Source organism: Lissotriton helveticus, chromosome 2_1 (genome assembly GCF_964261635.1).
Source record: "Lissotriton helveticus chromosome 2_1, aLisHel1.1, whole genome shotgun sequence".
NCBI lineage: Eukaryota > Metazoa > Chordata > Amphibia > Caudata > Salamandridae > Lissotriton > Lissotriton helveticus.
Genome location: NC_136059.1, coordinates 1,005,394,185 through 1,005,415,581, shown reverse-complemented (window position 1 = coordinate 1,005,415,581; position 21,397 = coordinate 1,005,394,185). Strand labels below are relative to the sequence as shown.

Sequence of the window (21,397 nt, the reverse complement as noted above, 5' to 3'; positions counted from 1 at the left end):
TCAGACCTCAAGCAAGCTGGTACACTGACAACTTGCGGCTCTCAAAGCCCCCCTGCAAACAGCTGGAGCACCGATGGAGACTCACCCACAACAGACAAACGTACAAATGCTCAGCCCTGACTGAACGGATTGACAACAGCACCAATCACAAAGGAAATTCTTCTCCATAGCGAAGAGATTCACTTCCCCTGTACCATCTCCACAACCATCTCCCCCTTGCAGAAGCTCTGCTCTATACTTTCATAACAAGATAAGCACAACATATGACAACTTTGCAGCTTAAACGGACTTCTCCACTTTGGCATCCCTCCAACAACTGAACATACCAGAAACCACCCTGCACTGCTGGTGCACCATTACACTGGCAGAAACCACTGACAATTCGCTCTATCCTCTCTGGAATTCTCTTGGACCCCTGCCCACACTGATTGAACCAAAAACCTTGAAAGCCATTTGCACCTCCATTTTGCTGATCCCAAACGATTTTCACCACTGCTACCTCCCCAGACATGTAAAAGCATCACCATCCTCCTGCTACTGAAAAACTATAGCAGACCTAAACACCAGTAAACTACAGACCCGGTTACCTTACCCATTGGAAATCTTATGTCAATAAAAAGGGATGGGCAACAACTTTAACAACATCGTGGATCCACCTCAATCAGGATTCAGACCAAACCACAGCACTGAGACTGCCCTCATCGCTGCTACCAACAACATTCATCATGGACCAGGGCAAGACCACAGCACTCATCCTCATAAACCTCTGCAGCCTTCGACACAGTCTCCGACCCAATCCTCATGCAATGCCTCCACATTAAAGGGACTAGCTGGTCAGCTCTTCAATTTAGAGTTTTTATAGAGCGTGAACTTGACCAGTTAGTGTATCAAAGCGCTTTACAGGAATCAGCCGTAGTAGACAGAATTGGCGAGGCGGGCTGGATACATAAGGGATAAAACGAACAAGCAATTACATTTAACGAAAAACTAAGGTCCCAGGGTCCATGGAGGGATGCCCGGAGGTCCCGGGTGGATACTGTCTGGGTACTCCAGGGGATGCATTTGACGGAAGTAGAGCAATGGTCTCTGGATGAGAAGGCAACATTTAGGCGAGGAAGTAGTCCATTAGGAAGGTTTTGGCAACATTTTTTAAACGAGCCAGAGAAGGGATTCTTCTCATGGCGGGCGGGAGTTCCAGATTCTCGGTGCGGCCCCAGAGAAGGCCCGATTGGAAGTGTTTCTTTATCCAAAAACGTGCAGGTTGGAGCAAGAGGTCTCCGGTGGATCTGGAGTTTCCAGTTCCTCCGGATGGCACACGTTTCTGGGCAAGTTATGCAGGGGAGTTGGAGTATAATGCCTTGTGCTTGATACATGCCAATTTGAGTTGGATTTTGGCCTGCAGAGGGAGCCAGTTCAGAGCTTTCAGATGTGGTTGAATTTCCTTGAGCCGGTTAGTATTCTGGTGGCCGCATTGAGGCAGGCTTTTAAAGGTGCCAGGGAGATATTGGGTAGACCCTAGAAGGTAGAGCAGCCATATTAGAGTCTATAGATGTCGGGAGTATCAAGGAAGGGTTTGTTTCCTTAGGTAGGTCGGGTGGAATCTGGCTGATTTGGCCATCGAATTGATGTGACTAGAGGGTGGATCAGTTCCATCCTGACAGGCTGCATGCAGACTGTCAGCCTGGCCCCCTACACCTTCCAACCATCCATTCAGATCTGTGTACTGTCCCAATGCTCATCGCTGAGCCTCGTGGTTTTAAGTGTCAACATGGCCTCGCTTGTCAACATAGTCTGTACCTATGACTCATCATCATCTCCTATGACACACAGACCATCCTCTCCGGAGAGATGAAAGGTGGAATTCTTCGGTAATGACACCTCACTTATTTTGGGCCATCAGAACTGGGTCCCACGCCCATTCCATGAAACCAAGCTAGGAACCTTCAGAACGTGATCATAAATATCTCAATGTCCAGCCATGTTAACTCAGTCGCCTCCTTCTGTTTCAACACCATGAAGCTCCTCAGGAAAATCTTTAGATGGCTTCCTCTCACCCATTGTATAATCACCCAAGCTCTGAAACACCAGCAAGCGAAACTACGGAAACACACTGGACATGAGAATCTCCAGGTAACTCACTAAGAGGCTCCAGGTCCTCCTGAATGCAGCAGCCAAACATTCACTCAACCTTTCCTCCCACCTCTAAGATCCCTGTTGGCTCTGCATCCACAAACACCTGCCCATAGGCTAGGCAGAGTGCAGAAATAATCCACTTTAAAAGTCTATTGCCTTTTAGAAATGCTTTTCTTAATAAGTACATGAGGCCAACTGGCATTCTCATATCTTTTAATTGAAAATTGATCAAACCTATGGAATGACATAAAATTTCCAGACAAACCAATAAGGCTGGTAAGCCTTTACAATTGGCTTGTCACCATAACAGACAGGCCTGCTAAACTACAGATATGCTTGAAACCGTCAAGCATACAGTTTTAAAATTACACACACACACACACACACACACACATATATATATATATATATATACATACATACATATATATATACACACACACCCACACACATACACACACAAATAAAAGATTGCATTCTGCAAAACACTATACAAACCGTCTCAAAACAGCCTAACAAGGACTATAGCAGTGAAAATATTTTAATCCCAGTGTTTCAGAGGGGGTGAACACCAAAACCCTTGCCTACTACGAAACCAGTGTGATGCCATGTAACAATATACCTCTTTGCAGAGATGAATACAAATTAACAACAACCTACTCGTAAATACCTATTGACTTTACAATATGCCTTTCACAATGAAAATATCAGGACTGCTGTTGACCGTAGTCAAATTACACTATTTGTACATTTCTTCTCAGGGGAGTGAGAAACATCAAAACAAGCACTGGCAAAGCTGATCTAAAGACCAATGTGACTGGTCTGATCACCACGCTATTACCTTCCATTTACCTGGTACCCACAAGACAAGAGCACCACAACCTGTGAAGCCAAAACGTTGGGTTAGAGACAATAAGAACCTTGATCCCGGGAAACTTACTGCATGCTGTGAGCCGGACCTCCACCATATATCATAACGGTCAACAACCTCACAGAACACTACACCACAACTAGGTCTAACATTCTTGATGATCTTGCTCCACTGAAGCTAAAGAGAACTCAAATCAAAGACCGAAACCCCTGGTTCAACAGATCCCTCAACAATGAAAGGAGAACCCTATGGCAGACTGAAAGAAACTGGCAATAGCACCCCTCAGCCTCCCATTTAAAACTTCTCCACCAGACCAGAAATGCCTATAATAGGAATATCCTCAATTCTAAAAAAATGAATTCTTCAGATCAGAATTGGAGAACGCCAAGAACAGACGTTGCAAGCTCTTTGAAATGGTTAAACACCAAACTAACTTATACCTCCAAATAAACTCCAACAACACGCGAGGAATTTTCCTCCTTCTCTGACAAAATTACTGCCCTAGTAAACTAACTTAGTTTCGCTAGCTACTCCCAACCCCCTCAGGGACTGCCTCATCTCTCCGCGCTGCCCCCCCATATTTCACCCAAAAACCAAGTGCACTGGTCCAACTTTAAAGTTTACGACGACCATTCAGTCTCGAAAATTCTACCCTCCTTAATCCCAAACAGCCACTTTAATGACCCACTCTCCTCTAACTGCTTAGCCACCGCCATCTATCATTCCTAGTTGGACTGCAATAATCAATGCCTCCCTTCAAGGGTCGATAACGGACTCTAAAAGCAGGTCAAGTCATCCCTATCTTAAAAAAACCTATGCTGAATCCTGCGTCCCCTGACAACTTTAGACCTATATCCAAAATCCCACTCCTAACTAAAGTTCTGGAGAAATGTGTGCAACAGCAGTTGAGCAAACATCACCAACTTCAACCTGCTAGACTACTTCCAATCCGGGTTCAGGCCTGGGCACAGCACTGAAACCACCATCCTCCACATCGTGGATGATCTCTTCTCCTGAGGAGATTCTTTCCCTGAATGAGGCCTTGAAGCAGACTGTCCAATGGCGCACCTCTAACCAGCTCAAACTAAACGCAAAAACAGAATTTATTCTAATCTCCCCACCCAAAGCCAACCCTGACACTCCGGAATGGACTAAGGCAATCACAGCTTTAAACTGCCCACCAACCATAGTGGATTCTGCCAAATCCATTGGAATAACCCTAGACAGCAGCTTGAATATGCGGAACCACATCAACTCATTGACCAAAACTGCCAGATTTCACCTGAGCGATCTAAGAAAACTGAAACCTTTCCACAACAATCCAGACCTAAAAACGGTAGTCCAGGCACTAGTCATCTCAAGACTAATATGGATGCTCTACCCTCTCGGGTCTACCCAAGATCTTCCTGGCCCCCATAAAAGCCTGCCTCAACACTGCCGCCAGACTCCTAACCGGTTCAAAGCAATTCAACCACACCTGAAAGCTCTGAACTGGCTTCCTCTTGAGGCCAGAATACAACTTAAACTGGCTTGTATCACTGAAGGCTCTATACACTAAATCCCCTGCATTTCTTGCCCTGAAACTCGTGGTACCTGGACAGGGCTCAACAAATCCACTCGCCCGTTCGCATTTGTGAGGAAGAATTGATGAGGACGAGCTATTTTTAGGTCCTACTCGCCGGAAGACAAACTAACTATTGTCCTCTGTCTTTGAAAACGGACAAGATAACAAGTTTAAAGGCATTTTTATTACTCACAAAGGGAATGAGCAATAAAAATGCCTTTAAATCCTGTTATCTTGTCATTTTTACTCCGTTTTCAGAGAGTGAGGACAAGTAGGTTGCAGTTAGGTCGAGGGGATTTTCTAATGTACTAGACCTGCAACACTAGTACCATTTTTCGAGCCCTGCTGGAGGAGCCTGAAACTTGTGGTTCCTGGAGGAGCCAGAAACTCCCGGACCGCCAGAAACCTCTTGCTCCAGCCTCCAAGTTTGCGAAATAAAAAAAATAAAAAATTTTAAAAAATTAAAAAAGTACAATCGGGCTTTCTCCGGGGCCGTACCAAGAATATGGAACTCACTCCCGCCCGCTATTAGAAGAATTCCGTCTCTGGCATGCTTTAAAAAGGAGGCCAAAACGTTCCTAATGGGCAAATTCCTCTCCTAATTCTTGCATTGCACTCACCTCAGCGACTGTTTTATATCCTATTACTGCCTCACCTTGGACTTACGGGGATGCTATCCACCCGGCACCTCCGGGCATCCCACCCGTAGGCTCTTGGACCTCTCGCTCTTGTAAAATGTATGTACCTATTTTACCCCAAATCCACCCCATCTCCCAAGTCCTTTGTATTCCAACTGGTTAATCCTGTAAAGCGCGCAGATACCCTAAATGTTATCAGAGGGCACAAGTTTGCACTCTAAACTAAATAAACAAAAAACTAAAAAAATAGAGCAAATAGGTCTAGCCTTTGGAACCTACTAGCATTGCCAATGCCTTTTGATGATGCACAATTTGCAGATGCTGTGCAGCATGGCCAAAAGTAAAATAAAGAAAAAAGTTCCAATAATGTAGCCACGTCAATAAGTAGGCATGCGCATGTGCGATCTCTTATGCAAGCGTCATGTAGTGCACTTACAGGTGCCATTTTATTTACCAATTTGAGATGGAATGTTAAATTAAAAAGATAATGAAGTAGTACAAAAGTTTTTTTTAAAGCGGAGGAAGCAATTTGCTCTCTGGCCCCCCCCCAAATTGGAGCGGGTGGAAATAAAACAAAAGTAAAGCGGAGTAGTGAAATGAAGCAAACGAGAAAGACCGCACAAAGGAGATAGCCAACCAGAACATGGTAGAAGACACCTAGCGAAAAGCACCTGAAAGAGAGTGGGCAGAACATGAAGAAGAGACCAACTATAGTGTGTTGTAGGGACGGAGGACTACATAAGGGACAGAGCTGGAAAAAATATGCTCAGGAAGTACTTAACCAAAAAGAAAAAATGTGGCTCCCTAAAAGTGAGCAGTGAAAGGACACAAGCAAAAAGATGATAAAGATATTATGCTCCAAGAGAGGGACAAACAAGACGACAAGGCAATTCAAGCCAATGAAGAAAAAGCAAGCCAATGAGTGTTGCAAATAAAGCCAACCAAAGGTAATAAATGGACAGGTTTCAAGCCCACTATTTTTGGCACACAATCAGTCTTTTATAACCAGACAGCGTTTGCTGTCTGGGAGGCAAGACCAAAAAGTTAATGGAAGAAATGCCTTTCAAACACCTCAGCTACTGGCAGTCGCTTTGGGTTGCTTTCCAGCACATTGTGTTTAGGTCTCGTCCTACGCTACGCGCATGCATTACATAGGAGGGGACCTAATGCCATCGGTAGAGCTTTTTAAGCAAAGAAGTGCACGTGTTGCATTGCTTGTAATGCAACGCGTGCACATCTTGGCGATTACCTCTCGGGAGTGTGCCATATGCCGGCGCCATAAGGTCGCACGCTCCCGAAAGGAAATTGCCCATGCCCCCTCCCCCTGCTGCCACTTCACTGCCGCTCGGCTTTACTGGCGTGCGGCCAATGCTTGTTCCTCTTTACTCCCATTCCGCCTCATTTAAAAACTTAATTGAGATGCGCCCAGATGCATTGATTGTCAGCACGAAGCAATATTCCAGAGTGTCGATTGCCTTTCCGAGATGTTTTTTTTTTTAGAATGGCGGCACTGCAACTCAATGCACGAGTGACAGGGAGTGGTACTGGGGTAGACATCACCACAGATACACTTTACCCACTGTCCCCACTGTCTTTCTCCAACTCTAGAGTGATAGGATAACGATGGGGGTCACTGGAGTGAAGCAATACAGCTCTGTTTGTGGCAAGGAAACAGTACATACATACATACATACTCTTACTGCAGCGATGAATTTGCTCCGCTGGAGCCATATAACAAATGTGTGAATGAGGAGACAATATAAAAATTTCAAATTACTGGCCCTTAATGACTGCAGCAGGCGCAGCCTCAGATGGGGTGTCTCCCTCTCAGTTTAGCGCGATACGTCTGCGAGCTTGTGCGCTCCCACTAAGTTGGCCACGCACGTTGGGGCCGCCGCGCTTTGTTCCTCGTGGCTTGCATGAGCGCCCCATTAGGCAGACATGACAAGAGGCAACACAAATCAGCTTGGGTAAAGCGGGGGGCCTGTGATGTCAGAGCGGGATGTAGGGCCGACCCTGTAGTCTACCGTGGCACTTTACCAGCTTATTAAAAAGATAATGGGGTCACTCCAAACTCATTAGGACTTAACTCAGTTTAAACAAATCGACAAAAGATCGTCGAGTCAGTCACTTGGAAAGGCCCCCCTTGCATGAACTGAGGAGCCTTTTTAATCAGAACCAGTTTAGCAAACGTCATCTAACATGTTAATTATTAGATTATATTTATTCAGAAAGTATTCTGCACGGTAGCCGAACAGGACAAGGTGTTCGCTGCGACTTCTTAGTTCTAGAACTTCTGTTCCACCGGCCGAATTAAACTTTTATGTACAGAAGTCCGCCTTTATTCTGAAGCCCACAACAGCAGAGGTGAATAAGAGCGCCACCTCGCTGGGGCTTCTCGAACTGGATGCCTCACGCTTGAAAAGTGTATTATTTTCCCCAAACCCCTGACTTTTTTTGCTCCAGTTTCCAGTGGGAACCACGTTTCGATAGAAGTAGCGGACTTTTAGGAGTGGTTTTCGGACAGGGTGCCCTGCCGCGAGGCTAGATAAGAGTTCACGTCACAGGAATGTCTGGCAGACTAGTGTTGTCATGTAAACACATAGGTGACTTCGCAGAATAAGCCCACTTGAGCCCTTTTCTGCAGCCTGACATTTAATACAGAGCAGCATTGGATCACCGAGGAAGGTTTCTTCGGAATAACATTTATTTTCATTGAAAGGAACCAAAGCTGCTTTTAAGTACATTTTCGGGTCAGTGTGTATCAGCTGCCGTTGGGTGTAAATTGCTCCCCTTGACACGAGAATGAATCGGTGTAAAAGCTCCCACCGAGCCCATCTCTGCCACGTCGGTCTGGATACACAGTCTGTTCGGATACTAATGATGCAGGGTATGCAGAATGGCCTTTACATCCACACTCCGGAGTCCCTCATTCTCTTCCCACTTTTAATGTCTGCATCTCAAGATCGTTGCTCATATTTTAGGCCATGGGCCATTAGCTTTGGAAATACGTGAATGTGAGCAACTTGGGCAGTCGGTTCGACTCTTATTTAGCAGAGGTCGAAGGCTGCTCGAGTGACGTGGCTCGTGCACACACACATCAATTTACGTATAGATGTTATAACAAAGGCACCATGTGGCAGCACAAAGGGATTGTGAACGTCTCCCAGGAGAGCAGCCGACCTGGCTATTTTGTGATATTAACTTTTATATTTTGCGCTGACCATTTTAATATAAAAGTTAAAGGGTAGAGCATGGTGTAATGCCCACCAAATACCATCGAAATATAAAAGTTATAGGTTGTTGCATGGTGTAATATACAATGTCAACCAAATACCAATAGGTAATGTACCATGATCCACTACAATCCCGGGGGTCATTTCATAATTCAATGACGTCCACATGCACACTATACAGAGCCTGTGCCACATACTAAGAGGTATTTTAGCAGTTGTAAAAGTATCGACATGTAACATGTTATTGGCAATATATAAAACATTTACCCTTAATGGAATGGGCCGAGAATACATAACAGTGTAATGTTTCTATAATGCCACAGGTGCACCTGACATGATAATGAACTATAGTGCAGGGGTATGGTTGCAATAACTTACCACAACCTGCGTTGTACTGTCACGATAGTGTACCACCGGTTTATGCATTTTCGATATGTCCTGTGATTGCTAAGAGGACATTACTGGAGCTGCTGCGTAATTCACAGAAAAAAGGTTTGGAACCCTTGCTTTTGTACAATAAAAACAGAAAGGCGGCGTACACCACTGTCTCACCCACCCCCACCCCCATGACGGGATTTAAAACTTGTTACGTCCACTCCGATGGGGAGATTCATTAACATACTGCCACGTTTCAGAGCCCCCTCGGATGCCCAGACGCAGACAGATGTTCAGAGAGCCTCAGCTCGCCCCAGAGCTAGTCCCACAGTTCGCCCTCGGTGTTGGCGGGCAGGTGTTTATATGGTCTGGTCACCCACTCACACTATCCGTAGGTGCTGATGACAGTCATTGTTTTGCTCTTGAAGTTATACTGTTTTGGGCCTTATTTTCTATGACCACTTGAAGGGAGGGGGGGGGGGGTCGAACACGCCCATCCTACTGAAGTGTAACCCCCCCCCCACAATGAAGACTGGGCCATTGGTTACCTCGATAAACTACAATGATATACGAGTCAGACATTTGGTTTCTGTCCACCTCAATCTAGTTTTGACTGGGTTAGTTCTCCTTGAAAACCCCAGGTTCTGTCAATTTTTGTCTTTAATTCAAATTAACCTGCTCTATTTCTGTATTGCGTTCATTTATTTTTTTTTAGCTCGGCTCCCCTTTTTAGTGCAGTCTGTTTACTTTTTTCTTTAGCAATGCTCCGAGTCTCAGTATATGCCAACTGATTCTTCTTTTCAGACACCTTTCTAATTAACAATCTACTGTTTCATAGCAATGCCTGTACCTTTCCCATCCTGATTCGCCTTCCATCTGTCCGTCCATTTCTTTGAGATTAACAAACAATCTCGTTGGGGCATACTGTCGAGCTCCATGGCATGTTAGGCTGCACCATGGTTATAATATAATCCCATAAACATATGCCGCTTCGGACTCCAGGAAACATGCCGCTGACCGCGCGACCCAAAGGGGAGCATGGGCGGGCAGCGCCTTTGTCCCACACGACTGGCGAGAAGAGCTTCCTGTTAGCGCCCCTCCCTGTGCCCACCTTATCACAAGCCAATGGGGAGGGCTCACCTGGGAGGAGGGGTGCCCTTCCGGTATTTAGCGAGGCAGCGCCATTGCTCGGCCTCTCTCTCCCGGCAGGAATCTCCCTCGGCTCTTGAGGAATTTTAATGGCACGGTGATATGGAGGGCACCTTGGGAAAGCAGCCAGGAACTTCGCCTGTTTTCAGATGCGTCTGGTAGATGAAGGTTTCGGGGTGATCTTTGGTGAGGAGTGGTGCGCCATGCGGTGGCCAAACGTGTGGCGCAAGAAGGGGGTGACCACAAACATAACAGTGTTGGAGCTATTCCCCATAGTGGTGGCACTACATTTATGGTCAGAGGGACTGGGCAACAGGAAAGTGGTCTTTTGGTCGGATAACATGGCCGTGGTCCAGACCATCAATGGGTTGTCAGCCAACTGCCCAATGGTCCTGAGCCTGCTCAGGGAATTGTCAGGGCAGGTTTACGGAGTAACATTGAGTTCAGGGCAAGGCATATCGAAGGGGTGAGGAATGTGGCAGCTGACGCTCTCTCTCGCTTTCAGTGGCTCCGATTTCGAGAGGCCTGGCCGCAGGCGAGGGAGGCAATGACACCATTCCCAGCACCACTCTGGCGACTCCTTCAGTGGGGGAGCGGTTGAAGATGATGGGACAGCGTTCTTTGGCGCAGGCTACCCAGAGAAGATATGCGGCCCAACTGACCACTTTCCGGGCAGTAACACTGTCCCTGGGAGCATCTGCGCTAAGTCCGGTAGAACAGGAGGAGACTTTTGTGGTGTGGGCAAAGGAGAATGGCAAAGCACATTCATGGGTGTGCGGCCACCTGGCAGCGCTCAAACATGAGACCAAGCTTAGCGGGGCCGAAGATCCCACGAGTTCTTTCAGGATTAGGGCAGCGTTGAAGGGGTGGGCCCGTGAAGAGGTTAGGTCACCTGACAAGAGGGTTGGGATAGAATTCCCCGCATTGCAGCGTACAATGGACATTTTGCCGTCTGTGACCAATTCAGCGTTCGAAGCTCAGCTTTTTTCAACAGCCTTCTGCCTAGCGTTCTTTGGCGCCTTTAGTGCTAGCGAATTAGTGGCCAAATCCAAGTCAGACATATCGGGGAGAGCTCTGGACATGATGGCTGTTTGTGCTAGGGACTCCCTGGTACTGTGGGTGCGGAAATCCAAGACGGACCAGGCGGGAAAGGGGGTGTCAACAACATTGCAGGCGCTGGAGGACCGCAGATATTGCCCTGTTGCCACGGTTAGGGAATACTTGAGGATCAGGCCACTGCTGGGAGGCCACTTCCTAATCCATGCTCTCCACCCCTCACCAAATTCCAGCTGGAGCGCGTAATGGGCGCAGCCTTGGCCAAGACAGGTCTGTCAGGGACAGGTCAAAAATTCTCTAGCCACTCATTCAGGATTGGGGCAGCGACAGCCGCATTTAGGGCCGGGTTGGGCGAGGAAGGAGTCAAGAGGGTAGGGAGGTGGTCATCCTCTTGTTACCAGCGATACAGCCGCCCTTAAATACTGCTGGCCGCTACGATTTGCGAAGTGATTTGTAATATGTGACATATGTTCCCATGTGTCACCACGTCTCCGAAGTGGAGTTTGCAGTGCTTAGTATAAGGTTTAATATTATGTCGCATCACGTTTTTCGAGTGGAGTTTGCAGTGTTCACCAATAAACAAAGTGTTAATGTGACAGTGTTTGGAACTTCCCTTCCTTTAGTGGCGTCACCATTGTCTTTCTTTGCAGCTGACTGTTGCGTGTGGGTGATGGGCCATTCTTACGTTCCCAGGCTGGAACAATGGGCGACATCCAAGAGATGGAATGAATATGCTACTTACCAGTAAGCATCTGTTCTTGGCATGTAGGGCTGCTGACATTCATATCTATAGCATAGATCGCCGCCTAGTGTTGGGTCCGGATGATTGCACATTGTTGTCCTGGAAGAGTCTTCGAAGTATCACGAGATAGGTGGCACCTCCCCTGGACTACAGTGCGCATGGGCATCGACTCCATCCCCAGATTGTTTTTAGCCATTGTGGCAAAGATGGAGTGCGATAGTGTAAGCGATTGCCATGCTAAGAGTAAGCGTTAAAAAGTCTGCAGCCGCTACAGGCGCCAGGGAGGAGGGCGGGCGATATGAATGTCAGCAGCCCTACATGCCAAGAACAGATGCATACTGGTAAGTAGCATATTCAGTTCGAGGCATGTGGGCTGCTGAATTCATATCTATAGCATAGAGTACATAGCAGTCCCTCCATTAACGGCGGCCGCCTGTGCCAGCTGCAGAAGTCTGAAAAAGCGTTTTAAGAACAGCCTGCCCTACAGCTGCCTGCTGCTTGGAGTGCACATCTACACAGTAATGTTTAGTAAACGTGTGTGGTGTAGACCATGTGGCTGCTCTACAAATGTCTCCCAAAGGGATATTACCAAGGAAAGCCATAGAGGCCCCCAACTTCCGGGTGGAGTGGGCTCTTGGAGGGACCGTTAAAGTGCGCTTAGCCTTATGATAGCAAATTTGAATGCACTTAACGATCCACCTGGCTATACCCGCTTTCGAAATGGGGTTGCCTTTGTGCTGGGCTGAGAAGGCAACAAAGAGTTGTTGTGTTTTCCTAAAGTCCTTGGTCCTATCGATGTAGTACATCAAGGCTCGTTTGACATCAAGAGTGTGGAGCATTCTTTCGGCAACTGTTTCTGGGTTTTGAAAGAATGCGGGCAGTTCAATGGACTGATTGACATGGAACTGCGAAACCACTTTAGGAAGAAATTTAGGGTTAGTGCGCAGCACCACCCTGTTGGAGTGAATTTGAATGAATGCTCTTGTACAGTGAGCGCCTGTAGCTCACTAACACGTCGCAGAGACGTAATGGCAATGAGAAAAGCCACTTTCCATGTCAAGAACTTAATCTCACATGAATGTAGAGGCTCAAAAGGTGGGCCCATCAACCTGGTGAGGACCACATTGAGGTTCCATACAGGAGCTGGCGGGGTCCTGGGAGGGATGACCCGCTTCAGGCCTTCTAGGAAGGCTTTAATGGCAGGCATTCTGAAGACGGAGAGATGCTGCTTGTTCTGGAGATAAGCCGCAATGGTGGATAAGTGTATCCTAATGGAAGCGTATGCTAGATTGCATTTGTAAAGATGTAACAAATAGATGATGTTGGGAGTGGATGCATCCAGCGGGTTGATGTGTGTAGCACAGTAAATGACAAACCGCTTCCCATTTTGCTGCATAGCAGGCTCTGGTGGTGGGCTTTCTTGCCTCCCGTATGATATCCATGCTTTCGGGAGGCAAGTCAAGGTAGCCAAACTCTAAGACTTCAGGAGCCAGATCGCCAGGTTGAGCTGTTGCGGATCTGGGTGCTGAATGTCGCCATGGCTCTGCGTCAAAAGCGTGGGCGTGAGGTGGAGCCTTTGATGCGGTACCACGGAGAGTTCTAGAAACGTGGTGTACCATGGTTGGCGTGCCCATGTTGGAGCAACCAGGATGAGAGTCATCGAGTGTTGCTTTAGCTTTCTTGCCACCAGCGGTATGAGAGGTGCTGGGGGAAAGGCGTACGCAAATCTGCCTGACCAGTTCACCCATATCGCATTGCCTTGCGACTGTGGGTGAGGGAACCTGGCGGCAAAGCTTTGGCATTTTGCGTTTTCCCTTGTGGCGAACAGGTCTATCTGTGGATGACCCCACTGCTGGAAGTACGGGCGGAGTACTGATGGATGTATCTCCCACTCGTGCATCTGGTGGCTGTACCTGCTGAGCAGGTCCGCCATCTGAATGTCCGTGCCTGGGAGGTGTTCCGCCATGAGGAAGATGTTCCTTTGAATGGCCCACTTCCACATGCTCTGAGCCAGATGAGACAACTGTGGAGAGTGTGTACCTCCCTGCTTCTGGATGTAGTACATGGCTGTCATGTTGTCCGTCCGGATCAACACAACTTTGTTGCACAGATGTACTTTGAATGCCTTCAATGCCATGAAGATTGCCATCAGTTCTAGGTAGTTGATGTGCATCTTCTTTTGCTGTATTGTCCATAGTCCCTGCACTGTGTAGTGGAGTACATGAGCTCCCCATCCCTGGAGAGACGCGTCCGCCGTCAGGATGATTTGTGGGACAGGCTCTTGGAACGGTCGGCCCTTGCAAAGGTTGTGTGGATTCCACCAATGCAGAGAGTTGTACGCCCGACCGGTGACCAACACTAGGTCTTTCAACTGTCCCTGAGCCTGGTTCCACTGATGCGCTAAGCATTCCTGGAGCGGGCGCATATGTAACCTCGCGTGCGGGACTATGAAAATGCAGGAGGCCATCATGCCTATCAACTGCATGAACACTCTCGCTTGAAGCGAGCGTTGCGGTTGGAACTGTTGGATTAGCGACTGGATGTTGTTGATCCGCGCTGAACTTGGCTGAGCTGTGGCTGCCAGAGTATTGATGGTTGCACCCAGATATTGCCGCACATGGGCTGGCTGAAGGTGCGACTTTGGATAGTTCAGGGAGAACCCCAGACTGTGAAGAAGGTGAATGGTGTGGGACATGTCGGCGGCGCACTGCTGGGCCGACTTCGCCTGAACCAGCCAGTCGTCCAGATAAGGGTAGACATGGATGTGTTGTCTGAGGTGCGCCGCTACGGTCGCTAGACATTTGGTGAACACTCTGGGGGCCGTGGTCACTCCGAAAGGAAGGACCTTGAATTGATAATGCCGATTTTGAATGGTGAATCTGAGGTATTTTTTGTGTAAAGGATGGAGTGGAATGTGGAAGTAAGCATCCTTGAGGTCTAAGGCTGCGAGGAAGTCTCCCTGATTGAGGAGTGGAAGAACCTGTTGCAGCGTTAGCATGTGGAAGTGTTCTGAGAGAATGTACTGGTTTAGGGGCCTGAGGTCTAGAATAGGCCTGAGGGACCCGTCCTTCTTGGGGATTAAGAAGTACAGGGAGTACACCCCTGTGCCTTCCTCCTCCACTGGCACGAGCTCTATAGCGCCCTTTTGCAGCATGACGAGAACCTCCTGCTGCAATAAGTGCAAATGCTCTGTGGACATAGGACGTTGTTTTGGTATGTTGGGTGGGGTGGATGTGAGCTCCAAACAATAGCCGTACTGGATAAGTTTCCTGACCCACCTGTGGTGATGTTTTTCCAGACTGGCAGGAACCGCTGGAGTCTTCCCCCCCCCGACAGGCGTGGAATGGTCGGGGGGCAGTGACAGGGCGTCACTGTTTGTTGGAGGCAGAGGAACGGGAGTTGTTGTTGCCCTTGGCTCTGCCCTTGGCGTTGTTGCCTCGATAACCTCCTCTATTTTGTTTTGGGTAAGAGGATTGCGCCCCACCTTTATTGAATTGTGTTTGCTGGGACATCTGGCCTCTGGAAACACCCCTATTGCCTGAGCGACGAAAAGTGCTCCCCCTAAACTGCTGGGATTGGAGAGCTCCCATGGACTTGGCAGTCTCTGTATCCAAGGTGGTATCCACCTCAGGACCAAATAAATCGGTCAGGGTTAACTGGTTGGTTGAGGATGGTAGTTTGGATCTCTGGCTTAAATCCAGAGATTCTGAGCCACGCCTGTCGTCTTAACATCACTCTGGTGTTAATCGCCCTGGCTGCAGTATCGGCAACGTCCAGTGCGCACTTTATTGAAGCATTGGAGATGAGCTTCCCCTCCTGGATAGGCATCTCCGCAGCCTCCTTATATTGGTCTGGGAGATGTTGCAACAGGGTCTCTAGGGTGTCGTAGTGTGCCCTGTCGTAGCGTGCCAAGAGTGCCTGCGTGTTAGAGATACGCCATATATTGGCCGCCTGAGCTGCTACCCTCTTTCCCGATGCTTCAAGCACTTTGGACTCTTTGTCCGGGGGAGGAGCTTCACCCGTGGTCTGTGAATTTGCCCTCTTGCGGGCATTAGAAACGACCAGAGAGTCCAATGGCAACTGGCCCTTGATGTAAGTGGGATCGCCAGGTGCCGGTCGGTATTTCTTTTCAATTCTAGGGTTGACCACCCTAGCTCGTGTGGGCTCCTTGGAAATGTCCGCTGCATGTTTGAGGACCCCTTTGAGCATTGGGAGAGTTTTCACAGTTCTCAGCTGTTGAAAGTGTCAAAGAGGAAGTCCACCTCCACAGGGTCAGCATGGAGTTAAACGTCGTGATTCTTAGCCGCCCTTTCAATCAAGGCATTGAATGCCGCAGAACCCTCAGTGGGAGACGTTTTGATATTGTATATCTGAGGGCCGAAAGTGGGTTGCTGATCCCCTTGATCACCCTGGTCACCTGTGTCCAACCATGGGTCCTGTTGTGCATCAGGATCAGCGTGGGTTGGGAAGCTGTATTCGTCATCTTGATCCCCAGCATCCTCGGCATCTGAATAAGTTGGCGAGGGCTTGGCAATTCTGAGTCCGAGGGGTCAATGGTTTGACCAAGACTGGTGCATCAGAAGCAGGCTTTTTGCGCTTCAAGGGAATGGTGTACGACTCTAAAGGTGTCGGCGCCGTAATTTTTCGCTTGTAAAGCGTAAGCTTCCCAGTGTCGGCATCGATGAAGCGTTCCGACTGTTCCTCCAGCAATGGTGGTCGATGCGTTGAGCCCCCAGCCGGGAGAGTAGGCGTCGACCCCACAGCACTGCGCGTTTCCGCTCCGGGCTCCGCCCGTGGTGCGAATGCCTTTGGTGCCACCTTCGGTGGTAACTTGAAGAGGAGTGGCGTCGATGACTTGGAGGTGGGTACCGACTGTTTCGGCGCGGAAGGCGTTCTGGGGTCTTCTGCCGAGGCTTTGTCCCCGATACGCTCGAGTGAGTTCGAGACCTGCTTTGTGAATGAAGCGGACGGTTTCGCCGATACGACAGACGACCTCGGTCCAGCAACGTTGGAAGACTCGCTGGTCGACGACTTTGGCTGGTCGGTCCGAGGTGTGCCTGTGGCGGTGCCCTGGGCAACCTTTGGCTCAATGCCCTTGCCGGTCTTAGGCTCGACGCCCTTAGCGGGCTTCGGTGCCGCGGCCTTGCTCTGCTTCGGCTCAATACCCGATCCGGACTTAGGCTCGACGCCCTTGCTGGACGGAGTCTGGACGACCTTTTTGGGCTGCACCTAGACGTCTTTAGGCTGCTTCGGCTGGACGGATTTCACTGACTTGGCCGGGTCGACTTGCTTCTTCAGCTTGGGCTGTCCCGACACCCCGGAGGACGAGGGTGTCTATGGTGGATCAGAGGGTTTCAGTTTCGATTGCGCCTGAACCACTTTAGGGTGTTCAGAGACCGAAGGTTTCACTTTCGATTTCTTCAATGGCGGCTCCGCCAAAGTGTCCGTAGCCGGGCCCGGAGGCGGGGCTGTGGATTTTGGCACAAGGTCTTGGGTAAGGCCGATAGGCGATCCCTCGACCTGAGCCTTAGTAAGAGTTCGAACGGGGCATAGCTCGTCCTCTGAGCTATCTTCCATGGCCCCATAGGCCTCATCGTCGTCTCCTACCTAGTCGACGTCTAGGTCTTCGACATCCATCTGAGGGTCGTCTTCGACTTCTTCCGCTGGAGGCGAAATCTGCAGGTGAACGTCGTGTTAGTCTGCCTCGTCGCTGTCAAAGATGTCCACCGGTGCCGGGGCCAACTGCCGGGCCTCCATGCGCGCCACGCGCCTAAGCCGAATAGTTTTCTTCAAATCGAAATCTGGAACAAGCCATACAGTTGGCTTCATCGTGGTCCGGCGACAGGCACTTGTTGCACACCGGGTGGACGTCGATGTGCGGGTACTTCGATCCGCACACGGGACACTTCTTGAACGGGCTCCGTTCCATGTCGCGTTGTCGAGGGTCTTGCTGCGTCGACTGGGCCTCGAGCTCCAAGAGTCACAAGACTCCCGGAATGTCGAACTCGGAAGGCGAGTCCGAACAGAACTGGGCACCGAACGCAAACAATACCGACGATAAAGAGAGAAAGAAAGGCCTTTTGGCCTCGAGAATATGTCGATTCCGAACTGAGAGAACGAAAGTACATCCGAACCCAATGGCGGAAAAAAACAATCTGGGGATGGAGTCGATGCCCATGTGCACTGTAGTCCAGGGGAGGAGCCACCTATCTCGTGATACTTCGAAGACTCTTCCAGGACAACAATGTGCAATCATCCGGACCCAACACTAGGCGGCGATCTATGCTATAGATATGAATTCAGCAACCCACATGCCTCGAACTTTGACTTTCGCAAAGACACATATCCTGTGGTTGGGTTTTCCAGGAATGAAATGGGGTCACCTGAAGTACAAGCTTGAACAATGCCTGGCAGTACGGGGCGGTCCTCCCAATATTATTATCCATGTAGGAGGGAACGACCTGGTCACGGTGGGGAGGAGGGCCCTGGTTCAGGCGATGCAGAAGGATGTGGCACCAATAACTAACAGGCTAGGAGCTACTGAGCTAATTTGGTCAGAAATTGTCCCTCGCAAAGTGTGGAGGGGCGCACGAACACTGGTTGCAATCGAGCAGTCCTGCAGGAGGGTCAACAGGTCGATGCAGAAGTTCATGGACAAGAGGGGCCTGGGGTTCATCAGGCATGCACTCATACGAGAAGGAACTGAAGGGTATTACGAGAGCGATGGGGTGCACTTGTCTGGGTTGGGTATGGATGTCTTCCTCCTAGATATACAAGAGGCTCTATCAGCGGCAGGTTGTAAGTAGCGTGTTGGGGGCTCTGTCATCGACGGGGGCCTCCTCCAGAGCTGTGGCGGAGTACAGGGCGATCTGGAAGCAGACGGACAGTAAGGGTACCTCTGCGGCAGAAGGGTACAGTAAGGGTACCTCTGCCTGGCACAGTAAGGGTGCCTGAGCCAAGGACCTGGAGCCGAAGGAGGTTCCGGGAAACCGCGACGGCGCCCAGTTAGTCCTTCGGCGGTCGGGGGGCCTGAACCGACCGGGGGTGTGCCCCACCGCTCCGCCCTGACAGGGGAGGCGGGAGTATAACAAAATGGTAATAAAGGCACCGTCAGAGCATCGTCTCGCCGTGCAAGATGGCTCCTTAGGCATGCGGGACAGCGAGGGGCTTCCTGCTTTGGATCGCCTGTAAGAGGACCCTCCATAACGTCATACCGGTCTTGTATGAAATAAACCTGCAGCAGTTCTTTCCCACAGATATGTCTCCTGAGTTTCTTTGGGAAGTGTAAGTGTGTAAGTGTCAAGCGGGCGAGCACATGGCGGTGTGGGCACTATTATCGCTCCCAGCTTCACAAGCGCGCCATGCACGGGCATCAAAATCCAGCATTTATTGCAGACACAGAAGGAACAATATGAAATACTATGTTGCTGGAGGGCTGTCATACAGCACCGCAACCAATCCGTAAATAAATCAAGCTATCAGTAGCTAGGAGGTACTTACGATAAAGAAATGCTGAAATAGACATTCATTTGTATGGCAAACTGACTAACTTGGAGATTGTATGCAGGTTATTTGCATCAGAATGTGGACTATCTACCAGTATAGCTTCCTGTGTTTCACTCTAATATGGCAAGATTCAAATATTTGATTTTAGGCTTTCCAATGGTTTAAAAATGTTGCAATTCGGAAAACTGCACCTCTAATTTATGGGCCTAGTACTATTCTTGTGAAGGTTGTGAATCAGTGCACTTTGGCAAAACCAGATATCAGCCCCTGCGTCAATTGCATCAACACAAACACACACACCCGCACGAGGGTGGCTGGTCAGTGATGCCCTTGAGACTTTTGCAGTGAAAGCTTGTTTTCTTTTTATCTCCTGGCTTGCTTTTTCCTCACCTACTCTATATAAGGTTCTTCAGCATGATTCCCATCCCGCTGGCTGTGTTACATTCTAACTTTTGTTTTAGTGGGCCCAGCAGCTGCTACGTGCTTAAGGACCATCTTTTTCCTTTCTTGCGTTTCATGGGCACCTTTAATTTTCTTTACATTTCAGCTGATCATTCTCACATGGCTGTCTGTTAGGTTAGGATGGTAAATAAAAAATGGCTGTGGCGCTTTATGATGCATGCTTACATCATGGCACAGACATTACAGCACACAACATGGCGAGCGTGCACATGCACAACAAAACATGCTTCTGCACCGGCAGCAATCTTGGAACAGGTTTCTTTTAATTGCAAACCCACTCAAAGTTTGGGGACCGTGTATACACATGCAGCTTGATGCATGCATTTACATGCCACTGCCAAAAAGTATTGGCAAACCATGACCTTTTAAAACTGAGACCTACTGGCTTTGCCAAGGTTTATTTTTAACAGCAGAGTCTGTACTTCTCTGTGACCCCAATAGTCTATTATGAAACGAGTTTCACATATTAAGTGCTTTAAAAATATTCATATCGAAAGAGCATGGAGATTTAGTCTGAACGCAGCTCAAACTCATCCGTGACGTCCCCGATTCGATGTACATTGAAAAAACAGATTGCTAGCATGCTGCTTTGGTGACCTGTGCTCCAAACACAGCTCTACACCCCCATTAAAAAGACAAGCATTGGCATAGCCAACAGCTCTCGCCTTTGGGACATTATAAGGGTTTAGCCATGCAACAGTTGATGTTGCACCAATGATATTGTGCTGCATAATCAAATACTTATGAGGTCCCAAAGGCGAGACCTAATGGCTATGCCAATGCTGGTTTGTTCATTGCACCAGGGCAGATGGGAACAACCACATGCAAATCAGTCTTACATCTGCCCCAAAAGGAACATCCAGCTCATGGTAAAACAAGCAATCCCAGATAGGTAAGAGCTTTGTAGTGAGGACAACCAGTCAAGTGTAATTAAAGGAGGTGAACTTTCGGAGGATAGTGAATAATAGGGTGTTGGGGATCCAAACAGTAGATGCCAGTCAAAGTTGACACCTACAAGTCTACCGGTATTCACAAACCTTTGGCAAGCACATTTCTACTTTGACAATGAACGCAAGGATGAGATTACCACTTCCAAAATTGGTGTAGGCTGCAAAGAAAGGGGCTTCTTCCAAGTACAATTGCACTCCAGTGGGGGAATTTAATGTGCAATAAATGGACATCTACAAATGTACATAGTGAAATGTTTAGAAGGAAAAAAAAAAAAAAAAAAAAAACACAAAAAAAACACAACCCACTTTTAAATGCTTGAAATATATGCATAAAACATTGGCTCGCGCCATGGTTTTGAAGACTTCGTATGTAAATACTCATTCTTATTGCTAAGGATAAAGCTCAACACAATGAAGTAATGCTGGTTATGCACGCTTAGCACTTACACTATTTATCGAATCGATTTAGAAATACTCAATAAAAGAATTTCATGAACATTAAAAAAAGTAAAAAATCTGAAGAATGTTTATTGGGCGAAATTGCTCAGTGACACCTACCCTTCCGAAGGTGTGCACAGCTTCTTGTAGTAAGAATGTTGATGAACACCTTAACATCTGTTCCTTTTCTCCTTTCTCCTGCGTCATACAAGGCCTGTTGAGAACCACAGAAAGAGGAAAATAGTTCAGTTAGTTGAAAAAAAATGCCTTTCTGAAA

The 21,397-nt window shown here is 48.4% G+C and overlaps 1 protein-coding gene across 1 annotated transcript in view; it reads right to left on the bottom strand.

Annotated features, from left to right (window-relative positions):
* LOC144818403 (annexin A1-like) overlaps nucleotides 1–21,397 on the bottom strand; it is a 109,977-nt gene that overhangs the window by 10,163 nt on the left and 78,417 nt on the right. Inside the window, exon 9 of the mRNA XM_078675777.1 lies at nucleotides 21,241–21,334. Coding sequence (XP_078531903.1) covers nucleotides 21,241–21,334 — 94 coding nt within the window. The remainder of the gene's footprint in view (nucleotides 1–21,240; nucleotides 21,335–21,397) is intronic.